This window comes from Haliaeetus albicilla, unplaced genomic scaffold (genome assembly GCF_947461875.1).
Source record: "Haliaeetus albicilla unplaced genomic scaffold, bHalAlb1.1 scaffold_129, whole genome shotgun sequence".
In the NCBI taxonomy this organism is placed as follows: domain Eukaryota; kingdom Metazoa; phylum Chordata; class Aves; order Accipitriformes; family Accipitridae; genus Haliaeetus; species Haliaeetus albicilla.
Window position 1 is genome coordinate 126,245 of NW_027212490.1, and position 14,741 is coordinate 140,985.

The following is a 14,741-nucleotide window of genomic DNA, read 5'->3' on the forward strand; positions in this document are numbered from 1 at the left end:
GCTCTTTCTTCTTGAGCTCTTGGGGTATTTCTCATGGAATGTTAAGTGGTTAAAACGTAACACAAGACATGGTTATTCAAATGCATTTGTCTCTTGTTTCTCTGTGCAGTCTGATGAATATCATGACACAAAATGACTCATTGTTATTCCTTGTATTGCAGATAACTAATTCTTGTTCCTCAGATGCAGCCGTCCTAGACGGGTAGTATGTTCCACCGGAACCAGGTGGAGAAAGCAGTCTTCTCGGTTCTAGCTAGCAGTCAGGATAAACTACTGTGTAGCAGGGTTTTTTTCTGAATCTACCCATTGATCCAGTAAGATATTCTTTTTCCCTACCGTATTTGTACCTCCTGTTATCCTCAGGATGCTAGAGCTTCAGCTCTACTGTTAGAAAGAAAAAGAGAGAAAACGTGCTGCTGCTAATGGGCTTTGCTTCTCAGGAGGGCGAATGAGCCTGTGAAGGGTTTTCCTTCTGCACACTTTTGAGCCTGATACCTCTCATGCAGGAAGTTTCTCTGTTCTGGAGAGTTTTTGCTCAAAGCAGAGCTGGCTTCTCCCCAGGCACTAAGTTTTCCAAGCGGGAAGGGTCTAGGGGTGCGTGGCTTTAAGTAGCTGCCTGGATCCGCATCATAGCTTGTGATTTCATAATGGTCCCTATTGTGTCTCTGGAGTTGGTGCACACTGGGTGCCACTTAGCTCCTCCCGTGAGGGCTACTCCATCAGTCCCTGGGGAATCGGGCCCCCTGACTGACCTGGAGGTTCAGTTGTCCCCAAAACCCAGTGACTGACGTGAGGATGAACCCCAACGGGGGTTACAAAATGACACTTCTGGAAGAGTTACAGGTAGCACGGCCGGGGCTCAAAAGTGCAGTTTTGTGGGTTGGGGTTTTTTTTTCCAGTTTGGAAATCACTTTTTTAGACAGGAACCTCAAGATCAAAGCAGGAGGTGGGTTTGTTTGGTCTGAAACACTCATCCCTCTCCTGCTGTATTAAATACGTCCAGACTCTCGTGGTATACAGTACAGGTGATGTTATGGGCTGTTTTATTTGCGTATGGGAAGAAAAACCTCCTACAAGTCCGTGGTTTTAGGGCTGTGCCTGAAGGAGGAGGAGGCACGCAGAGGCGTGATGGCTCGTGGACTCGCGTGGACGCAGGGGTGGATGATGGCTGGGAGGACGTAAGGGAGCTCTCCACCCCCAGCCCCAACTTTTCCCTTCTTGTCGTTGCTAAACAGAGACATGACGAGGAGGCAGTGATTGACCGGGGAAGAAGGAGCAACGCTGTCAGTGTTAGCTATGAGAAGGAGGAGTTGGAAGGTGAGTCTCTGCTGAGATCCTGGTAGAGGAGCCACCAGCCCAGTGCGTTTTCCCATTGCACAAAGTCTCTCCTGTGTGCCTTGTTGGGTGTCACATCATGTGCAGCAAAACATGCCGCGCTTCTCAATAAAGCAGCACAGTTATTGTCACGTTTTTTACTATTACGGCTTTTTAAACGGAGGGAAGAAGCCCCCCGGGAGGCCACGGTGTGAGTTGTAGCCATGGGGCTCGATAATTCACGGCTTTTTTTCTCGCAGAGGCTGCTCCTGGCTTGGAGAGGTCAGGAGAATCATGTCAGGAGAATCATTTCAGGGCTGCAGACGCGGGGCTGTGATTTTCTTTTTGTTCTGGAGTTCATTACGATAGGACTGATTTGATCGTCTCTTGTCGCCTCGTGCCATACAGCGATTTTGAAAAGAATTAGCTTGTGTTGCTGCTTAATGAGCAAGTCTGAGTGTTGTCCAGCCGAAGCTGGAATTTGAGAAGAGGTCCGATACTCTGGGGGCACTTTTAGATGACCCGGAGCCAGCACTTGTTGTTGCTGTGCTGTTGCAAAGCTCGAGTAAAATAGGCTTGGAAAAAAGGAGGTCCAGTGAAAATAACATTAAGGGAAGCTGGCGTTGCTCCTGGGATTTAACCGTGGCTTAGCAAGGCACCGGCCACCTCAACCATTGCCGCAATGCCGAGAGTGCTGCAAAAAACGCTGCTTTTTCGCAGGCCACCGGACCCTGTACGTGGGCGCGCGGATGCCACTGGTTAGGCAGAGCCACCGGCATCACCGACGCCACAGCCAGAAGCATCGGGAAGGGGAACGGGAGAAGGACTCTGCCCCGACGGAGCAGGGCTACCACTGTAAGTCCCACCGCGGCATTCGCTAAACTCCTGGGGGCAGCGTGGGCGCTGGGGCCTTCTGCAAGCAGGTCCCCGTGGCTAGTTTGAGTGAGTTGCTGTTCTTCCGAGGGAAAGTAGTGGCCTTATTGCGCAATGCCCTCTTTTTCCTAAGTTTTACTTTTTTTTTTTTTTTTTTAATGCAGTTAAATGCCTAATGGGTTTAGGCTCGTCTTCCTTAGAGGGATCCTGGCTTTAAAAATGGCAATGTGGGGAAGGAAAGCAGCCCATCCTTATGCAGAGGTGGACTAGATGCTTCTCCTTCTCCACGGCTCTGTGCAAGCCCAGACAGACGCAGGGGAGAGGGGCCAGCCCAGTGTTTATGGCTGCACTGGTGCTGATGGCCACTTTGCACGTGAGCGTGACGAGCTGTGTTCAGGCGCGGTAACGGGATGGGTCTTTGCCTTCTGCCCCCAGGCTCCCCGTCCCAGCGGGTGCAGTTCATTCTCAGGACCAAGGAGGACGAGCAGCACGTCCCTCACCACTTGTTCTCCGAGCTGGATGAGATCTGCGTAAAAGAGGGCCGAGATGCCGCGTGGAAGGAAACGGCAAGGTACATCCCCGCTGCTTGGCTGCGGTGGGAGAGGAGTCCCTGCACCGGCAGCGCCCGTGGGCTCTGCTTTCTCCTCTCCAGGACGCGAAGCTTTTGCAGCTGCAGGTGGCGGCACGAGGAGCCTTGTCCTCTTGCCACCCCGTGGCTCTGTCAAAGGGGTTGCAGAGCTGGGGCTGTTTTCTTGCAATGGGGCTGATCGCACCCGATGTCCGCAGGTGGCTGAAGTTTGAGGAGGACGTGGAAGACGGCGGCGAGCGCTGGAGCAAGCCCTACGTTGGCACGCTGTCCTTGCACAGCCTCTCCGAGCTGAGGAGCTGCATCAGCAAGGGGTCGGTGCTGCTGGACATTTGTGCCAACAGCATCGAAGAGATTGCAGGTACCGTGGGCGCTGCATCCCTCCGGGAACAGCCGAGCTCAGCTTGCCACGGTGCTCTTCACTCCCAAATCAAACCCTGCCCCAATGGCACGTCCTTTTCCAGAAGTGCCACTGTGTTTTTCTCATGAGCTGTTTTTGGATGTAGACTGGGCGTGCAACATCGCACCCTTTTTTTATTCCAATACGGGGTCCTTTTGAAAGCAGTCTGTGGGGTTGGAGAAGCCGCTAGAGAATATTCTGCAGCCAAAAAGGAGCGTGTGTCAGGGCTTAGCAGGCTGCTCTTAGAAATACGGAGTCTGCGTAAGAGCTGAACCTCCTTAAAGGAACTATTTCTTACAAGCTGTTTCCTCGCATTCTTTTTTTTACTTTTGCCTTAACATCCAGCTTTTAAGAGTTTTAAGGCAGAGTTTATCTGGCGATGACCAAGCAGTGTATTTCTGTGGGGAAGATACTTGAAGTTAATTGCAAAAGCCGCTTTGGAGAAGTTATCTTTGACTGGCGGCAGGTCTCCATTCAGCCCTTTCAAGGGCTGGAGAAGTCGGAGCCGTTCTTAGCACGTTTCTCCCTGGGCTCGGCAAATTGCACTCGATCAGCACGGGAAACTCTGGGAACGTCTGTGCTATAGATTGCTTATAATCTGGGTAAACGTGTAGAGTCAGAAAGGCCAGGTCGGGCAAGAAAATTGCGTTATTTAGAATGGGAAATATTTATCTTAGCGGAATGATGAATAAGCACTTGGGTGATGTTTCTTAGCAAAAGAAAATTCTCGTTTTCGCTGCAAAGGCTGAACATTATTAAAAAGCCTTGCTATGCAAGGCTGAGCCGGCATTAGGGTACAGCCTGTGTGGCACAGCCTTCCCTGGGGGCTTTGGGGGTCGGGACTTGTTGGGGTTTCTGCTCTGATGGCTTTGTTTCCCTTTGCCATCCTCAGATATGATCCTGGCCCAGCAAGAACAGTCCACGGAGTTTGACGAGCACACGCGGGCGCGAGTTCGAGAAGTCCTTTTGAGGAAGCACCACCATCAGAACGAGAAGACAACCACCCTTCTCCCCGCTGTCTGCTCGTTTGCTGATGTGAGCAAGAGGCAGTCAGACCTGCACCTCCTCTACAAGCCAGGTGAGGGTTTCTGCAGGGCTGTGGCCCCATTAGACTTGTCCGGGCAAAGGAGAAGCGTCCCAGTTGCTCCTTGTCCATCTTTCTGAGTGTCTTTCTTTTTCCTACCAGCCCAAACAATCACCCCTTGTCCTTCTCCCACCGCTGCGGAAGCTAAAGATGGGGTGAACCCTGAGAGCGGAGCAATGGATTTAAGCAAGGTGAGACACTCGTAGCTTTCTTACGCCTTTAGGGCCAGATTTGCTCTTGCAAACTTGGCTGCAGAGTGTGCTGCAGAGTGCTGTGGGCTTTGCTTTTGGGGTAATTGCCTGAAAATCGCTTGTCGTGCCCAGGCGGAGCTGCACTTCATGAAGAAAATTCCCACCGGGGCTGAAGCATCCAACGTGCTCGTAGGAGAGCTGGATTTCCTTCACCAGCCCATCGTGGCATTTGTCCGCCTGAGCCCGGCTGTCCTCCTCTCAGGCATGACGGAAGTTCCCATCCCAACAAGGTGCGAATGAGAAGCGCAAATTTTTTCCGTAAAAAAGACACCCAACCAAACATCAAGCTGCAGGCATCAGTTTGGTGTCCCAAGGGAACAAGGCTAGTGGGAGGGGGAGCAAGCACGTTTCCCCCACCCACATCTCCTCGCCTTCGTTTCTCCATTCCCTGCTGTAGCTTTTAAACCCATTGGCCAATTGTAATGAAAGTTGGCCCCCAAATTAAATTTGCCGTCGGTTTTGAAGAATTTCAAATTCATCGCGGCGTCGCTGAGCCTACGTGTCCCGTCTTGAGCCACGCTCTGGGCTGGGAGCTGCCAGGGCTTTCCTTGGGTGCTCTTGGAGCAAGGACACCTTCTTCTCTCTCTCATTTTGTTTTTCTTGCCCAGGTTCCTGTTTGTTTTGCTTGGACCAGAAGGAAAAGCCCATCAGTACCATGAGATCGGCAGGTCCATGGCCACTATCATGACGGATGAGGTGCGACAAGATGAGATAGCTCCGGGTCATTTTTGCCTTTCTTCAGCTCTCCCTGTCTCTGAAGTAGTGAGGAAGAGGATTTGCTGTCCCAGCTGCCCGCAGCTCTCCAAATAGCCCAGCCCTCTTTCTCACCCCAAAGCAAACACGCAGCTTTGCATCACCCCACATCCTGGAGGCTGAAATCCCACCCGGGGTGCATCCTGCACCTCATCCTTCTCGCCGGGTTCCCCAGCACGCTGTCCCCAGTGGTGGCATTGCCAGGGCCAGTAAAACTTCTCTTGCTCTTTAAGCAGAAGGGTATGGTGTGCCATGGGGGACGGGGGCCTCGTGGGGGAGATGATTACAAATGCCCCGATGCACAGATTTTTCCTTTTGGGGGCATATTTCCTGCCCTTTCCAGCAGGAAATTTTGGGGAGAAAGCCTTGCGTTTAGCCAAGAGCTTATTGCACTGGTTAGGACATCCGAGCTGGGTTGTCCTCTCACCAGGTTGTCTTCTATTGGCAGGTTTTCCGTGACGTTGCCTATAAAGCCGAGAACGGGGCTGACCTCGTGGCTGGCATCGACGAGTTTCTGGATCAGGTCACGGTCTTGCCGCCAGGAGAGTGGGATCCATCGATCCGAATCGAGCCCCCGAAAAACGTCCCTTCGCAGGTGGGAGGCGCGAGGGGGACGGGCAGGACGGCTGGGGATGCTGTTCAGGGGCCCAAATTCACAAGGTCCCACTCTGACACAGTCACAGAGCCAGACCAGACGCAAGACAAGCCAGTGGTTACAAGTCCATAGCTTTATCTTACTTCCATTTTAACAGGAAAAAAGGAAGATGCCAGGAGCTCTTGATGACAGTGCTTCTCACAGCACGCTGGAGAAACACAGTGGCCCTGAACTGCAGCGGACGGGAAGGTGGGAGCTTTAACAGTTTGGGGGTTTTTTTCTGTTTGCCTCTCAAATCTGAGCAGGCACCTTCCCTTCTAGCAGGTCTTTGGGGTTAGCTGGTTCAGTGAAGGGGCTCCACATTGCCAGCTTGGTCCCCTGGGCTGGGCAGGGGGGAGATCTGGGCGGCTGGGCTCAGCCCCAGCCATCACCATTGCATGCAGGTTTCCTTGATTTGGGATGAAGGAGGGTGCTTCTTTTTAGCCACGAAAGTTACTCTGTGCTTGTGATTGCCCTTCTGCAGCAAAGCAAAGTCAGCGTGTTCCTCCAAGAGAACAGACTCTCTTCTTTTTCCTTCCTGCAGGCTCTTTGGAGGTTTGAGCCTGGACGTGAAGCGGAAAGCCCCGTGGTTCTGGAGCGACTTCCGGGATGGTCTGAGCCTGCAGTGCCTGGCGTCCTTCCTCTTCCTCTACTGTGCCTGCATGTCCCCTGTCATCACCTTTGGGGGACTGCTGGGGGAGGCGACCAATGGCCACATAGTGAGCACCTCTCTCTGTTGGGGGGCATGGGGGAGGATCAAACTCAGGCCAAAGTCCTTGCTGCAGTGAATTGGCTTTGGTTTTTGTTTCTCCCTAACGCTTTATTTACTCACGGCTGCCTCTCTTCCCCGGACAGAGTGCCATGGAGTCGCTGCTGGGCGCGTCCATGGCCGGCGTGGTGTATTGCCTCTTTGCCGGCCAACCTCTCACCATCCTCGGCAGCACCGGACCCGTCCTCGTGTTTGAGAAGATCCTCTACAAGTTCTGCAAGTAAGGCTGGCTGCCGCAGCTGGGTGCTGTGAGAGCCTTCAGAAGGGGGCAGTGATGGAGAAAAGATGCTTTTCTTTTCTTTTTCTTAGGGGTAGTTGCTAGATTTTAGTGACAGTCCTTTTGTTGCGATGGCTTTGGTGGGAGATAAACCACCCTTGTTGCCATAAGGTTTATTATTAAGCCCCAGCTTGCTGGCAGCAGGTGACTGGGTGCAAACCCAGCTGGTTTCAGTGTTAGGGCGTCAGGGTGATGTGGGAGAACACCACCTGGCCCAAGAGGGACCTGACCTCAAGCAGCCTCCAAGGTGTTAACACAAGATCCTTGTTAAACAGTGGTAACTAAATAATTGGCCTCTCCTCCTGTGGGTCTACCCCCTGCACCACAGCCCCGAGGCTCTCTGTAGTAGTACGTGGAAACTGCATTTCCCATCCGCAGCCTTGACACGCTCCAAAATTGCTCCCCGCTTTCCCCGAAGGCAGGCATGGCTCAGGGCCTCTTGCTGGCCTTTCCAGCCTTTGTTTCATTTTGCTTTCCCAGGGAGTACACGCTCTCCTATCTGTCTCTGCGGGCGTGCATTGGGCTGTGGACCGCCTTCTTGTGCATAGTGCTGGTGGCCACCGACGCCAGCTGTTTGGTGTGCTACGTCACCCGCTTCACGGAAGAAGCCTTTGCCTCCCTCATCTGCATCATCTTCATCTACGAGGCTCTGGAGAAGCTGAGTCACCTGCGAGACACCTACCCTGTGCACATGCACAGCAAGCTGGACTTCCTCACCAGCTACTAGTGGGTTTTTTTTCCCCCTGAGAAAGCTGCTGCCCCTTGGCAGGAGCTCCAGGCTGCACCTCCATCGCCTTTCCCTTACCCCTGTCTTGGCTTCTCTCCTGCCAGCTGTAAGTGTGAGGCACCGACCCATCCCAGCAACGAAACGCTGCGTTTCTGGGCGAGCAACAAGATCAACGTGTCTGGCATCGCCTGGGAAAACCTCACGGTGACCGTAAGTGCCCCGAGCCACTGCTTCCTCGCGCCGCGGCCATGGGGTCCAGGGGCATTTGCATGGTGCAGAAGTCAGAGCCCTTCAGGGAATGATGGGCTTCAAACTGTGCTAGTGCTGCTCGGAAAAGTCCTTGCTTAAATCTAGCGTGTGGTTTTAACCCGCTTGGTCCTGGGGAGGAGAGTCCACCTTGTCCCAGTCTACCTGGTCCCCAACATTGTGGGTAGCAAGCGTCCCCCTCAGGCCTGTTGCAGGACAGTATTTCTGACTGGGAGGAAGGTTAAGTAGTGGGTGGTTTGATTATTGTAGAAGTTGTAGGACTTAAGTTCATGCTTGAAAGATAGTAATTGGTCTCCTTAATGGGTTCCTAGTAACTCCAGGCCTTGCTTTCTCGTTCAGTGCTGTCTGTAGGTACATGCATAAATTTGCATGTCTGAGCAGCCTCTCAGGCTGTTGTTGCTGGAAGCAGAGCCTAGGGCGGGCCTAGGGCGGCAGGCTCTTATGGTGGCCTTCATGCCCTCTTGGCCAGGTTCTGCGAGCCCTCCCCTGGGACGGGACGATTTGTCTCTTCTCCTCCTTTCCTACCATGGTTGTCTTTAGCCCTCCTTCCCTCTTCCCTCTCTCTCTATCCCCAAGAGTTTCCAGTGTTTCCTCTTCCCTCTGGTGTCTTCTCTAGCCACGATTGCTCAAATGGCAGGCAGAGGACGTGCCGAGGGTGTGTGGTATGGTGTCCCCTCACATCTCATTTCTCCGCTCTGTAGTTCGATGTGTCACTTGTTCAGCTGCTGCTGCTGCTCATTAAATATAATGAGCAGGAGCTCATATAATAAATTAAATATCATTGGCAGGAGCAGTTACAGGGTCGTGGATCTTGGACCAAGATCCTCAAAACCCCCTAGCTATGCGAGGTTTCCCTGCCGCACGTGCACTGCCTTTGTGTCCTGACGCTCTGTTTCTCCAGGAATGTCGGTATTTGCGTGGGGAGTTTCAAGGACCTGCCTGTGGACGCGACGGCCCCTACACGCCTGACGTGTTCCTCTGGTGCTGCATCCTCTTCTTCGCCACCTTTGCCCTGTCAAGCTTCTTGAAGAAGTTTAAAACCAGCCACTACTTTCCAACCAGAGTAAGTAGAAGATGGTGGCCAGCGTCCATCTCCACACTCGTTTCCCAAAATGGCTTTCCCGGAGCACTAAGCAGTATTTGCCCCGCCTTGGTCAAGCTGGGAAACGTTGGCCTTGCAGGCCAAGCTCTCCAAGAGCTTGGATGTCCCGCACTCATTTCCATGAGTGCAAAATCATCGTAGCATTTCCCACCTGCCTCATGACCTGCCCCAGACTGAACATTTTTGGGGTTTGATTTTTTTATTTTTTTTTTTTTCCTCCTCAGGTAGTAGGAAGTCAGGTTTCCCAAAGTTTTGGGGTTTGGGGTTTTTTTTCCTTACCTTCTGTGCATTATGTGCTCGAGCGGAAAGTAGAGTCAAATGAGGAGCTTCCTTTTGAGGACTAAAGGATGCCTCAGTGCCTTGTTGCCATTGTAGCTGTGAGTGTAGCTGTAGTGGCAGGCATCTGTTTTCTTATTTTTAATGTTATTTTTATTATTTTTAGGTTTTGACTTAAACCAACCCTTGTCCGCCTAATTAAGCTTTTTTTATTGTCTGACACCAGATCTCACAGGGACAAACACAGCAACAGTATCTAAGCAAGGGATCAGGCTGCACGTGCTCAGAGGGGTGGTGGGATTTGGTTAACCAGCCTTAATGTTGTGGATGTCTGCAACTCTTGCATCTCACGTTACGGCCCTGTTTGCCATGCCCCTTTCACCTCTGGTTCCTTGCCCCAGGTACGGTCCACAGTGAGCGACTTTGCTGTTTTCCTCACCATCGTCATCATGGTGCTCCTTGACTTTGTGGTTGGGATCCCATCGCCGAAGCTCCAGGTCCCCCATGCGTTCAAGGTAATGGGGTGTTTTGGCAGGTGGGGGTGCCACAAGGTGATGCCGGGGCAGGGCAGGGCTGAGTCTGGAGGAGATGCTGGTGGTGTGACCATCTCCTCTTCCACCTCCAAGTGCCTTGCTTCCTCCTGGAAAGGAGAAGATGGCCCCAAAACTAGATGCCTACAGGAGAAGTATCTAGAGGTGCTTGCAAAGAGGAGACTGGCACTGCTGAAGCCCACGGGAGAGGGGGACATGAAGCCAGGGCTGGGAGGTGCTCTGACACAGGGAGGGAGGGGAGAATGAAAGCCAGTGGAGTGCCTGGGCTGGGAGACGATGCTGATGTGTGGGCTTTGTTGCAGCCTACCAGAGACGACCGCGGGTGGTTCATCAACCCCATAGGACCCAACCCTTGGTGGACGGTGTTGGCTGCGCTCGTCCCAGCTCTGCTCTGCACCATCTTGATATTCATGGACCAGCAGATCAGTGCCGTTATTGTGAACAGGAAGGAGCACAAGCTGAAGGTAAGGGCCTGTGAGAGATGACGCCAGCCCCAGCCCCTTCTGGGCCGCAGGTCTGGGGAGAAGCTCTTATTCCCGATGCTTTCTGAAGGCATTGGTTTGGGACAAGGTCAGGCTGCGTGGCAGGATGCTCTCCTGGATTAACGATGATGCAGGGAGCAAGTGACAGGGCAGTTCAGATGAGCAACCTTTTGGAGGAGCAAATTAATCTTGGAGCAATACAGAAGCGCGTTTTTGTTTTAAAATGGCAGCAGCAGCAGGTGCGGGGAATGAATTGTTTTGATGCGCTGCCAGGGATAACTCAGAGTCACACCTTCCTTGCAAGTGGTAGAATTTTCTTTGTGAGTGAAAAAAATGGTTTGGTGGTTTTGGGTTGTGGGTGGGTTTTTTTTGGAGAAGTATGTATCGCACAAGCTCCCCATATCCCTTGTGTCTGAACTCCTGCCAGATTTTCACGCCAGGTGCTTGTGCAAAGCCTGCATACACCCTTACTCGTTTCCATTTCTTGTTTTAAATTCTGAAGAAGTTGACTTGTGCTCGAGCAGGGTTTGAGTCTGACTTGCGACGTTCTCCTTGCTCTTGTGCTATGGGATGCTCTGTTTCTTGTTTTCCTGCCTGCAGAAAGGATGCGGGTACCACCTGGACCTTTTCGTGGTGGCCGTGATGCTCGGGGTGTGCTCTGTGATGGGGCTGCCCTGGTTTGTGGCTGCGACCGTCCTGTCCATCACCCACGTGAATAGCCTCAAAGTAGAGTCTGACTGCTCAGCTCCAGGAGAACAACCCAAGTTTCTGGGGATACGAGAGCAGAGAGTCACTGGCTTGCTGATCTTTGTGCTCATGGGCTGCTCCGTCTTCTTCACTTCCGTGTTAAAGGTGAGAGGAAAATGCAAACCACCCAACAACCGCGAGCTTGTTGGAGGTTACCGAAAAACAGTCCCCTCTCTGCAGGCCTGAGTAGTTAGTTGTGGAGCGGAGGAGGAGGAGGTGATCCCAACCCTTGGGGCTTGACCTACGGTGGGAACCAGCCTCCGTTAGGCTTTGCAGCCCTTCAGGCCCCCGTTTGGTGTGCTCGAGGCGAGCGAGCAACGCAACTGTTTGAATTTTCGGGTGCCTTTCAGGCCCGCCCATGTTTATGGGTTACAGTTGAGCATATTCAGACCAGCACGTCTGCTCTCTTTCAAACAGGCAGCCCTTTACTGGCTGCAATTTGCTCCCCAAACGCCCCGGAGCAGCCGTTCCCAGGAGCTAAACAGACTGAGGTCATCCCCGTGGGCTTCCTTGCACGTTCCTCCCACAAAGTAATCTCGTCTCTAGGCTAAAAGGAGGCCTGTGGCCTTTGCCTGTTGCCCCAAGAATAGGCAGAAGTGTTTTTCTACCGCCACAGAATGCGGCATAGGGTAGCACGGGTGAAATCGCCTATTTTCCTCCAACCTTTCTGGAAAATAGGATTATTCTGAGGAGAGGTAACTCCCAAGTTCAGCCTAAAGCAGAGCCTTAGCTCACTCGTGCGCACAAAATCTTTAATGGTTAAAATCTGACCCATCTCTAAGCCTGAACGGAAGCTGGAAAGCTTCAAGCAATTTTAGGCAGTGCCTGTGGAAGAGGGTGGTAATACTGAAAATGCAATATAGAAAAAGAAACGATTGCATTCTTTTCTTTTTTTTTCTTTTTCCCCCCAGTTTATACCAATGCCTGTGCTTTATGGTGTCTTTCTCTACATGGGTGTGTCGTCGCTCAGAGGAATTCAGGTACGGACTCTTTTACAGCGTGCAGCATGTCGGCTCCCTGGTATTTTGTCTCCGTAGCAGCAGGGAAAAAAGCAGTGGCATGGGAAGAACTTCTCGCAGAGCAAGCAATGAAACTCTTTTGTGTAAGAAAAAGATTGGTGGAGGCACAGGAGGTATATAGGGCTGGGAGGACCAGGCAAGTTCAGCGCTCTCTGTTTCAGGGTTTAGGGCAGGTCAGTGTTTGGTTACGTGAAAGCGGGGGAATTCAGTGCAAAGGGAAGGCAGTTTCTACCACTGGTGGAAATCCTCGCTGGGGGATTCAGTGGGCCAAGAAATGCTAATAATGGAATGGCATGGAATAGTTGCCGTTTGGTGGGCATCTCTCAGGGGCAAGCCGGTTGATAGATGGAGCGAAGGGAAAACGGGTGCTGCTCCCAGGAGGAACGCGGTGGGATCCAGGATTTCTGACGGCAAGCGAGATGCTGCAAACTGCCTCCACGTCTCGAGAGGGCCAGAAACTTGCCGCAGTCCCAAGGTGGCAACCTTTTCCTTTTATTTTGCAGTTCTTTGATCGCTTGAAGCTGTTTTGGATGCCGGCGAAACACCAGCCGGATTTCATCTACCTGCGGCACGTGCCCTTGCGAAAGGTGCATTTGTTCACGGTGATCCAGCTGACCTGCCTCGTCCTGCTCTGGACCATCAAGGTGTCCCGTGCCGCCATCATCTTCCCCATGATGGTAAGAGCTGCCGCCGCTCGGCAGCGGGGTGTTTGCAGCGTTGGAGCGAGAGGTGGCATCGTCTCTGAGCTCACCGCATCTTCCCTCTTATTCGTGAAGGTTTTGGCTCTCGTCTTTGTCCGGAAAGCGATGGATTTCTGCTTCTCAAAGCGAGAGCTCGGCTTTCTGGATGACCTTATGCCAGAAAGGAAGAAGAAGTTGGACGATGCCAGAAATGAAGCCGGAGAAGAAGAAGAGGTAAGGCTTGCTGGGTCCTCGGGGCTGGACATCTCCGTCGGGCTGTGAGATTGCCTGTTTCTCTTACAGCTTGTCTGGAAACGTTGGGGGAAGATCAGCACTCAGTTGAAATAGATCCCAATAGCCTGGATCCCACGTTGTAACCTTTGTTTCCTCAAGTAGCAGTGAGCTGAACGCTTGAATACAGGTGTAATTTTTAAAACGAGTTGTTTTTCACAAAGGTCATTATCATTATGATGATTATTATTAGATGGTGATGCTGCTGCTGCTGCTGCTGGCAAGATTTGCTCATAATCGTGTTTTGAACACACAATCCCCCTGCCCCGAAATCTTTGGAGTGAACGGTTTCTCCCCTGCTGCACTAATACCTATAGCTGCCAAGGGGCAGAAGGGGAGGGCAGACTGCTAAGTTTGTGCTGGGCATTCAGCTTATCTCCACTTTGACCAAAGACAGAGAACGTGATTTGTCCCTTTTTAACATCAGGAGTCCAGGAGGGCGATGGAAGCTGCTGCTGCTGCAAGTTCAGTTCAGCTGAACGTGGGGAAGACCAGTGACGTGGATATCCCAAAGCAAGGCAGTGACAGGTAAAGCCCCACCAAGCGCCAGGACCCCCGGCAAGATTAGCTTGAAGGTGTTTGGCAGAGTTTTCTCCACTTGCCTCTTTGTGGGGCATCCCACAGAAACCAGCAGGCAGCTTGGTGGGAAAATCAAATTCGGGGGCAGGGCTGCAGGAGGTGATCGCAGGGCTCTGACCCCAAGCAGAGTGGCTGCAGCGCTCGCGTTTGACCCCCAAAGCTTGCATCATCAGTGCCTTTACGGTAGCTGGAGATCCTCATGCTTACACATGAGGAGTTGCAGGCGTGATCTGTACCAGCAGTGGCTTAGGAACCCGGACCGGGGCTAAACCCCAGCAAGAGCCTTTGCACAGAGCTGTTGCTCTGCGGCTCCCCGGCTTGCCTCCCAAAACTCCTCATCCAGCAAAACCTCCCACGCTTATGCGGAGCTTTGATTCTCGGGGCTCCGCTGTTCCTCTTGCTGATGCTAATGCCCTTGGTGGCATCAGTTCCCATAATCACGGATTGCTATTTAAAATATTTGTTGCAGGACTGATCTTTCTGAGATTATTACCCTGGATGAAATGTCACAAACGACCGTATGGAAGGCTCTCACTTTGAAGACAGAAACCCTTTGAATCCAGGGAGGAAAAAGGTAAAGGATTGCACGTGAACGTGACCGTGCTCCTCTGCAAGCGACGGCGCACGCCTACGCTTTTCCCACGCTTTGGCCGGCAAGGCTGAGCAAACGGCCTGTCCCTGGGAACAGGCAGTGAGGACCGTGGCATGCAAACCAGCTCCTCTCTGCTGGGGTGGTCCCCCGAACAGGGCTGAATCAGCAGCAGCTGGCAGGTCTTCCACTGATGATGCTCTCCCTCTTTTTCTCTTCCCTTCGCCTTTCCCCACTCCCGCTTTTCACGTTTAGGAATCTTGACTTTGAAGGAGAGGAGTGAGAGCGTGACTTGGGGATGTGCCAACGGAGACGGAGGGAGAAAGCGCTTTGTTTCAGTTGGAGGATTCCCATTAAAGCCATGCAGACGTTTTCAGTTATCCTTGGTGTGCTTCAGGCATTCAGTATCTCTAGACCAGCAAGCTGAGGTGAACGTCACAGTCAATGGGAGTTTGGTGGTGTTAAGTCTGCGTGCGTACGTGCGTGTGGG

At 52.4% G+C, this 14,741-nt stretch overlaps 1 protein-coding gene across 2 annotated transcripts; it reads left to right on the top strand.

Annotated features, from left to right (window-relative positions):
* The first annotated feature begins 874 nt into the window (after positions 1–874).
* Positions 875–13,377, top strand: LOC138684220 (electroneutral sodium bicarbonate exchanger 1-like). 2 transcript variants are annotated; one of them, XM_069777927.1, is made up of 21 exons: positions 875–1,317; positions 2,035–2,181; positions 2,623–2,758; positions 2,974–3,134; positions 4,066–4,251; positions 4,360–4,448; positions 4,581–4,738; positions 5,117–5,204; positions 5,710–5,856; positions 6,014–6,105; positions 6,440–6,614; positions 6,751–6,884; positions 7,422–7,667; positions 7,773–7,878; positions 8,837–8,998; positions 9,715–9,828; positions 10,167–10,328; positions 10,947–11,198; positions 12,005–12,073; positions 12,616–12,789; positions 12,889–13,377. In XM_069777927.1, the coding sequence occupies exons 1-21, from the start codon at positions 1,029–1,031 to the stop codon at positions 13,072–13,074; spliced, it is 3,273 nt and encodes a 1,090-aa protein (XP_069634028.1). In that variant the 5' UTR covers positions 875–1,028; the 3' UTR covers positions 13,075–13,377. The 2 variants fall into 2 exon arrangements, with proteins under 2 accessions (XP_069634028.1, XP_069634029.1); XM_069777928.1 differs by lacking the exon at positions 8,837–8,998.
* Positions 13,378–14,741: the final 1,364 nt, after the last annotated feature.

Excerpts from the sequence above, each read along its gene's own strand:
- LOC138684220 (XM_069777927.1), top strand. The coding sequence starts at position 1,029 with ATGTTATGGGCTGTTTTATTTGCGTATGGGAAGAAAAACCTCCTACAA. Across the intron at positions 6,885-7,421 it reads ATCCTCTACAAGTTCTGCAA|GGAGTACACGCTCTCCTATC; the intron begins GTAAGGCTGGCT and ends TTGCTTTCCCAG. Across the intron at positions 11,199-12,004 it reads TCTTCACTTCCGTGTTAAAG|TTTATACCAATGCCTGTGCT; the intron begins GTGAGAGGAAAA and ends TTTTCCCCCCAG.